Below are 9,133 nucleotides of genomic sequence, written 5' to 3'. Positions count from 1 at the left end.
TTGAATCTTTATCTTTTTTAATCAAAAACATACTCTGTTACAGAATTTCAGGAAAGTTAACTACAGTATATTATCCACAAACTAGGTCTAATGAAAAACATACAGTAAGCTACAAAGGAACTACTGGGAATTCTGTTGACCGCTTATCAAAAGGCAATGGCTAAAAGAAGAAATGCTTAACTAGGCTTTCATGCTCAAAAAACCCTCTCACGGTGAGTTTTGGGTTATGAGTACTTTGCAGCTCTCAATCCAGCTGAATCACAACTTAGTAGTGCTACCAAACTTCACCAAAAAGACACAGAAAAAGGTACCGGAGCAAGAAAGCGCTAGGTGATTTTGGTGAATTCTTTTGAAAGAATTAAGTACTGTAAATTTAGGAGCGATGTTACCACTCACAAGGCACAACAGCAGCCGACAAGTGCCAAAACCTCTTAGAGATTCTGTCGACAGTAGTCCTGCTTTCCACCACGTCCCACCGAGTGAGTTCTTAGGGACTTCAGCATGTGCGGCGGCTTTGACTCGGCACGGTCGCACCTCCCAGATCATTTTCAGAAACGATCGATCAAGAATAGCGTTTTGGAGGTGGGCGACACGACGATTCAGCATCCAGCTCCTCCGTGACTGGTGGAGAAGGGATTTCCATCGGTTTCGTTTCCCTGTCCAGGACCAAAGTGTCGACTACCCGCGTCAGGGGGAAAAGAAACCAGCTTGGTGCTCGCGAGTAACTTGCAAATCTCAGTCCCAAGAACAGCGCCATGGTCCTCAAAACCCTGTTACCAGTCATGGAAACACTCCAGTTATCAGCAGGACCAGGCAAGACCATTGCTTTTAAGTTTTACTTGAATTAAAAAAGTAACCTCTCAAAAATTGTGTCCTTGACAATACCTGACAACTAAGCGTCTTATAATTTTACAGAGCAGATGTTAAGTCGCTTGGAGCCTGGAAGGAGAAGAGGGAGGAAAGCGGATTTCTTCAATGAAGTCTGAATCCCACTTAGAGGAAGACCCATCTGGCTGTCTTTAATTGGTTCCATTAAAGAAGTGACCAGCGATCCCAGTCGCTCTGCACAGCAGCGTAAAAACGCAAATCAAGGAGACAGTCCTTTCTAAAGCGCTTAACTCTTCAAAGAAGAGATTAAAGATGTCTCAATAAAGACCACCATCAAGACGTAAACAACATTTGAAGGGTTCAGAGGCAGAAGCCTCCCCCCTATATACACTGGCATAGGAATTTTTTACCGGTTCCTAGTAAAAGAGTTGAGGCAGTCGTTCCTGAGCTACGCAGAGAGGACGCTGTCAGCTTCAGAAGTGTCGCAAGAAGTTAAGATGTTCTCAAAGGTAAGGCACAGGAATTGGACACAGGTTCGAGGACTACTGCTGCTGCAGATCTGTTGCGTGACTGGGGGAGACCGTCGTCTCCTGTACAGCAGCCAGAGCTTCCCAGGGCTTCAGGACATTCACAAAGTGATCTACATCGCTCCCAGGGGGTCCCGGTCCCTCAGCACATCATTCCTACCAAGCCCAGCAAAGCGATGTGAGGAACAACCGTTTCTAACCAGCACCGCTTAGCGATTACGGCTCCTTCCAAGGGATTCCTGTTAGAATTAAGTATTTTTAAACCATTCCAGTGAAAAGGTTTCCTCTCCTCCATCTCTGCCGTGGCAACTTGAAATGCCCTCGCTTTCAAAATTAACACGGTTAAAGCCGTCTAAACCTTCCGGTGCTAATCCCAGCTCTCCAGTACACGGAGTCAAACTACAAAGTACTCCAGCACAATGCTTTTTTTTTTTTTTTTTTTGCCCTTTTTTTTCTTTCCTTGAGCAGTGCATTAACTGAGGGTGAGAAACACTGGGGTAATTATTTCATCGAAAGAACTAAACAGAGCAGACATGGGAACAAAATCACAAGCAAGAGATTGCGAGCTGAAAAAAACCCAATTTGTTGAATTCACTGAATTTGAGACATTCAGAGCTGAAGAGAAGCGATTCTGGCACTCTTGACATCCCTGCCTACAGCGCGTATGGGGATCATCACGGCTGTCAAGTAGCTCTTAGCTCTTTTCTGAATCTCAGAGAAAAAAAAAAAAGACATAAATGTTAAGACTGTCAAAGATTCAATGTGCTGCTGCTGAAGGGTTTCCAATCCATTATGCGCTGCCTTTTATGCCTTGTCATAAAAGTACAAAAATTAAGTTAAAGGCATATTAAAAACTAAGAATGAGACTTTCTCAGTTTGCCCTTTAACAGTTACGATTGCATCTCATCGGTAACTGCCTGGTGGGTGAGACTAATGCCACGGCAGTATTTTTTACTGCCTCACACAACGTTCCGATTTCTCCTGATGCGGAGCCTGTGATATTTCTTGGTTCTGATAAACTCATCTGACATTATTTTGTTGGTCTATTCTGAACGGGTTTTGCCATCTAAGTACCACACTGTAGGTACCACGCACTGTAGGCAGAGACTTAAGCAGACTTGTAAAACATCTGAAGAAAAAAAAAAAGTCTTAACAGCTGAATTCTTTCCGACTGTATTACCAGCAAGAACACGAGCAGGCAGAAGCAATCTTTCATTATTTTAACAAATTTTGGCACAATCAAAACGTTAAGCAACTGGTACAGAGGGTTTTCTGTGAAGTTGCCATATACAGATCGGTCATCCTCCAAGCTAAGCACCTTGCAAAAGGTAAACGGGGAGTAAGCTCACGGACTCCTAATCAAATAAAGAGTCTGGGATAAGCAACTCATCACTCAGAAGGCCAGAGACTTCCCAAAAGCCGAGGCACCTTCTACACAGCAGTAAGAGCAAGGCAGACAATTCAAAAGGGAGGCTGGCAAGAAGAACATGTCTTCAGGCTTTTCATTTCTTCCCCCAAATCAGGTTTTCTCTTGCGGATGAAGCATAAACGAGCCGCTGGCTAATGAGGTTCTTTGAGGATGTAGTCAGAATCCTCTGCTGAATGTGTTCCTCAAGAATCTGAAGGAGGTTGCTTTTTGGACAAACTAGATCATTAAGAGAGAAAGGAAAATGAAAAAGGTTTTAAACTAAAGGTCTTGAGAAAAGCAAACACTAGTTCTTCCAGACATCAAGAAGTTGCCACATAAAAAGAAAGTGATCTCATTAGAAGTTAGTCTGAAGGAAGCAACACCATTAATGAAAATAAGGAGAAAACTCATCCTTTTCTGGTCATCACTCCACAGTCATCTGTCTTCCACTCCTAAGACAGAAACAATGACTGCTGACATTTCAGTGTACGGGGGAAGCGATACCTAAACACTGCGTGTTACAGCCCTCGACGGATTCCTGAAACTGTGCAAGAAACTTGGCAAAAAGCTTGTGAATCATCTCTTCCAAGGCTTCTACTTCCGTAAACCACTACAAGCGTGCTGTCAGGTCGGCTCGGGGAAGCGCGGCAGGCAGACCAAACTGGCAGCGTTTGAAGCACTTAAGTTGGAGTCTACGTACTTCTAAGCCTGTTTAACTAAGCTCCAACTCCCTACACGCAGGCTGAAAAATAAGGAATACCTGCTCCCTCTTCATACCCCATCAAATAGCCAAAAGAGAAAGCCTCAGGATATGCGTTTATTGAGAAGCAGGGAAAGTAAGAAGAGTTGGACTTGCTTCCCGGCAAGCTTAAACCAACAAAAATTCCTACCGCTACTGGCTGCTGCTGGTCTTGCGAAGGAAAGTAATCCATCACTCGAGATCAATGGTTTCAAGGTGCAGAATTACATAATAGAAGCAAACTAAATTTATAAAAATCGGGGTTTTCATAATTTTATTTATACTATTAACTAGAGAGAAAGCATACATATTGTATCTGTCATACAGTCAATACATTTGCATTTTTTTTTTTTTTCTACTATAAATTCTCTATACAAAGTCATTGCCAATTGATACGGTCATTGATGGCATAGGGCTTAAAATAACCAAGAGGTATAAAAACAAGTTTGCCATCTTGCCCTGAGTGGAAATGGTGAACAGATACAAAAACTGGATCCTAAAGAGTGATGTAGTATTGGACATGGTTTAATGGTATATGCAAGTAAAAAGAGTCATGCAACTTTTTAAAATACCTGCCAAGTTTTACTTGAGTAAAATCATAGAAGTCAGTAGTAGTTATGAAAATATGTTCCTGCCATTAGGTACTCATTAAGTAATTTCAGTGGCAACTTTGCAGACTGGGTATTTCATGTTCTATTTAAATTGAGTGCCAGCACTGAAAGTATCCATTTCCTTTAGTGTTTTAAAACTCACATGTCTATATAAATAAAAATCTAAGATATCTTTTTTTAAAAACTAGTGAAGGAAAAGCCACATTTCTTTTCCTTGCTATTTTTAATTGACGCCAACAACGTATGCCTCGTCCCTCATTTTTTGGCAGCTTCTACGTTTTAATCTGGAAAAATCATAACAAGATAGTCAACAAAATAAAGCAGTCTTCTGTTAACTGTTGTTCCCTAAAAAGAACACCACAAATCAGTTGGAATTTTAAAGTTACTATAAGGTAAATGTTTATAACTATTAGAAGGAATTTTCAGATATAAATATATATATATAATATATATTCTGCATACAAAAGGCTCCTGTGAGGCTTATCACCAAGATGCCATAATAGAGAAGGAAAGTTTCAAAGGGAACAAACCCAATACTGTAAAGTCTCTATAAGGCGTTTACCTTTCACTTTAAGCCCTGAGCCATGTATTATGACAATTAAGTTCTGAAAATAACTGAAATCCAAATTCTGCATGTTCAGTTTCTTTCGGCTAAGAGCAAGGCGGCAAACACATTTTTAAAACCTGGTTTTAGAAGATTAAGCAGAACAAAAGTAAAATATATCTTCAGGTTATAAACAGAATTGTATTTTACAATCCACCATCCTCACAACATAACGGCCCACAGCAGTGCAGCAGAGGGATCTCAGTCTAAAGGTTGTGGGTCTGCAATAGGCATGGTATGAAGTACTTCATCTAGAAGCTGGAGGGCACGGTGTAAGTGAATTTCAATCCAGCACGGTGTCTCTTTGATGCTCTGTCTTGGGTAATCAGGTCCCCAACCTTTTACAAAACTCATCCTGAGTATGCATAAGCGGCGAAGGTCATCTACACCGATTCCAGCAGCGGCTGACAAACCTAAACAGGAGAGGTTTCAAGTAAGTGTTCACAGACGTGCTCTTTTATCATCTGTTTGTTAAGCCATTCCCGTTTGCTTGGCTCGCTCTTCATGGACAATTCCCTCTCACCACAGCCAAGGTCAATCCATATTTCTAGATCTCTGCTATAACGACCGCAGCAATTATTTTGCATTTCTTCCGATTCTTTTTTTTTTTTTTTCATCATTCTGCAATCTTGAAAGGGTGTTGAAATATAAAATTCCTTATAATAAAGCAGACATGATGAAACCCAGCGTCTTATGCGATACAATGCATGTAAACCTTATTTAGGAAATACAATCCAAAAAGTACTCATTCTTGAGGTTTGCCAAATGCTGTATTTTCAGCATACGAACTCAGACCACCTGCAGGAAGCTGGATGAAATTACACTACTTACATCTAATAAAATAAAAAGATGAATACAGCTGGCAAACTTCAAATCACCGGTCTGGCTAAGACAAAAATAAATACATTCCTACAAATTGCTGAAGGCATTTTGGGGACAGCTGGAAAGAGCCACGTGGCAATACAAGGAATCCAGAAAACACTATGGCACATAAAGCAGCCTGAGATACGTAAGTAATTAGACTTTTAAAAGTCCTTAGGTACAATTTCAAGGATCTAGAATTTAGTAACTAAGAAAACTCTAGCCCAGAATAACCTTAAAAAAAAAAAAAAGAAAGAAAGAAAGAAAGAAAAAGAACACCCTCACACTCTCCTCTTCTCAAGAATCTCAAGTTGCCCTAAACCCAGTCAAGGACTTTGCGGCCCAAAGGGGATTCCCTTTGGTTTGAGTAACATTTTTATGACCTTAGATCTTTTTTTCAAGCTCGGGTCTAAGCAGCCAAACATATCTCTGTTTAAAATAACAGAGTTATGCTATTTGACCTTGTATATGACATGTTTTCTGTTGTACTGCAATACTTCTCGCAGTACAACAAGCAGCTGCTTCCATATCCAACAACCCCTGAAGACTAGAGAATGAAAACTGGTGCGTGGAGCAGGAATGAAGTGAGTAAATACAGACTTACCACGGTGCCATCCCACCCCAATCCTGTTACCTCATTCCAAGTTAATTTCTACTGCTGCAGGGACAGTGGGTGGATGGGTGCTGCTATGAGAGAGGGCTGTGTTATTTGTTTTCAGGTAAAGAAAAAAAAAAAGGAGACCAAGCGGTTGATGTACTTACTAATGGCTGGGGCTATTCCACCTACTGATCCTGGTCCAGGGATGTTTCCGGCTACTGCTGCAGCTTGAGCAGCAGCAGCAGCTTGGGCAGTGGCAGCCTGCTGTTGCATCTGACGATGACATTGGCGTAAATCAAACACCTTTAAAAAAAAAAAAAATAAAAATCAAACTATGTAGACTTACCAAAATCAATGAAGGAAAGAATTCCTCAATTCCCGTCCCCAATAATCTGGACCCCTCTGCCCTCCCAAAGCAACTTCTACAGTCTCACCATACACTTGGGTAAAAGCAAACCTTCCCTGATTAATTTCTAACAGAAATAATCAATTTAAAGCTGATTCTTAAGAGACTCTTCTCACGCGACATTACCACCACTGGCAATACCAGAACCTGGCTGAGCTGAGCAGGTTAAAGAAGTACCCTGTGCGGAACTGATCACAGGATCAAAGTCTGAAGGATGCTACAAGCTGATAAAATCCCAACTTTAAGTTAAATCCCAGGATTTCCAGAAAATAGGCATATAAATAAAAATGGAAGCCAACAAGTGCCGCTTAACTTTGTCAGACTTAATTCTTCTTCGCTGCTTTACTGAAATGTGTTAGTCTATTTAAAAGAAATACCAATAATTGATAGGCCTGAAGTTTCAGCAGCTAGGTTTCTGGCAAGTTAGTGGCACTTTATATTTTTGTGATCAGGTTTGACGCTAATATATTCAGGAACTCTGTTCTCATACTAGAAAGCTCCTACATGGTGGGGTTTCTTTCACCTTCATTACACAACCTGTCTGCAAAACTGAGAATTAAGAAAGGAAAAAGAAAAAAAAAAAAATCACTGCAAACTTGAGGCAGTTCATCTCAAATTCAAGAATGATTTTTTTTTTTTTTTCAAGTGTGACTTGTCCTAAATAAAGTTTTCAGTCTGGCACAGGCATGTCCAAGTAAGAATCTCCTGAAAAGAATTTGTTTCCATGCAACTTTCTGTGACCTCTGGATCACTTCATGTTCACAACACTTTAACACACACTTTACACTCCTACTGCATTTATACAGATATTCCCAACTTTTCTTGTTTCGGAGAGAGAGAGTAAAGAAACAGATAAACTATGCTAAAAATTTTAGTAGCAGTTCATTTAAAACTCTTAAGATTAAAAATACAAAAACCTGCTATCAAGATTGTTTGTAACAAAACCCCAAATTAGTTACTTTTGTAGTACCTCGATGATACTTTCAGTTTAGAAGATTTTAGGTTTCTTTAAAGACTAATCAAAAGCAAAGTTACATTTACTTCAGTGCCTTGTAGCTTCCCTAACATTTAAAAGAACCAAATGTATCTTATTTCCCCCACAATTTTCATCTGGGAACATCAAACCAACCTTTATATATGCACTCGGGTAAATCTTGTGAACAGCATCCCCTGGTGCACGCCCTGCTTCTCTATCCAGATAGTAACTCTGAACGAAGACCGCGTGGTCGCTGAGGCATCTAACCCACACGTCACCTTCTCCTTTGCACTCCAACTGCACCCCTTTACCTATGTGCAACCTTAAAAAGAAAAACAGTTCCAATGCACCTGTGTATACATACTATAAACCAGGACTTTTGCTAAATAAACCATAAACAGTTCTCCAGCTCTCGGTCTGTGATACCTTAATTTACACTCCACTCATACAGGGACTTGAAATTGTAGTTGTTATCTCTAGGTATAAGTCGGTATACAGTTACACAAAATCTGTAAAGTCAAACCATGTAAAGATCTATGGGAAACAACGTAGAAGCGATGATATTCAAATACAATTTAACGCGCTCACTGACAATACAGAGCTGGGGTATGAAACACAGTCAGTTCTCTTCAGAAGTGTTAAAATCCCACAAGTATTCTAGTATAGAAAGTCACTCAAGTACATATACAAAACCACATTTTAATGCAGAACTCCACGTTCATTTGGATCACATTACAGCAATCTAGCATTCTGACCGTCATAACGCAACGTTTCTGAAGGCACAGAAAACATTTGATTCCTTTTCGTTTCAAAGAAGAAAAAAAGTTGCAAGATTGCTTCAGTCCTCTCTGCTTCCACATCAAAGCCTAGCACACGCATGGTGAGAATGAATGAAAATCCAACTAGCTCTCCATCAACCTTCCTTTGCTCCTTTGACAAATCTATATACTGCAGTTATTCTCACATCACTCTGGGGTGTGGAGAGCTAATATTCAGCTTGCATACATAATAGCACGAGTTGCTAATTTTATCCTTGAAGGCACAGCCTTTGAAAGCAATGAAAAGCAACGTGCTATCGCAAAGCACTGAAGGTCTTTGTCACGCAGTTCGCATTTTGAATGCGTTGCAGTAGTGGCCTAGAAAGATAGACTCTACTCTAGTTAATTCAGTTAAAAGAAACATATCATACTTCTCATTTCAAAAGGGAGGCAACACACTGAAGGCAAAACGAAACTTTATCAAATACCACAGACAGCTGGAGCTTTTGGGATGTGCAGAATACCTTGCTCTCTCAATGGCTTCTGTTCTATGCACGTTGGAAAGCTGGCCCAGGCAAAACCGGTCTCCTCCAGAAGGATCCACGTATCCATCAACAGTAACAATTGGACAGCTTGAAGGGACCTTAAATGTTTCCCCAACTTGCACGTCCATTTCAAAATATGCGATTGAACACCAATATTCTGGAGCTAAAGAACATATACAATTAACTGATTGAAAGGCACAAAACCCCCTATAAACCCGTTCCAGACAATCGATTGAGCCTTCTACAACTGCGTTTGTCATTCAGAGTAAGAG

The 9,133-nt window shown here is 40.4% G+C and overlaps 1 protein-coding gene across 2 annotated transcripts in view; it reads right to left on the bottom strand.

The window, feature by feature from the left end:
• Positions 1-9,133, bottom strand: part of SMAD4 (SMAD family member 4) — a 28,912-nt gene continuing 19,779 nt past the window's right edge. For both annotated transcript variants that reach the window (XM_075740883.1, XM_075740884.1), the window contains 4 exons: positions 8,841-9,024; positions 7,712-7,880; positions 6,341-6,479; positions 1-5,130 (listed from right to left, as the gene is read on the bottom strand). In XM_075740883.1, the coding sequence (XP_075596998.1) occupies positions 4,919-5,130; positions 6,341-6,479; positions 7,712-7,880; positions 8,841-9,024 (704 nt within the window). In that variant the 3' untranslated portion in view covers positions 1-4,918. The remainder of the gene's footprint in view (positions 5,131-6,340; positions 6,480-7,711; positions 7,881-8,840; positions 9,025-9,133) is intronic.

Source organism: Balearica regulorum, chromosome Z, assembly GCF_011004875.1.
Source record: "Balearica regulorum gibbericeps isolate bBalReg1 chromosome Z, bBalReg1.pri, whole genome shotgun sequence".
Lineage (NCBI taxonomy): Eukaryota > Metazoa > Chordata > Aves > Gruiformes > Gruidae > Balearica > Balearica regulorum.
Note: the sequence above shows the minus strand (reverse complement) of the source record. Positions and strands in the feature narration are given on the sequence as shown.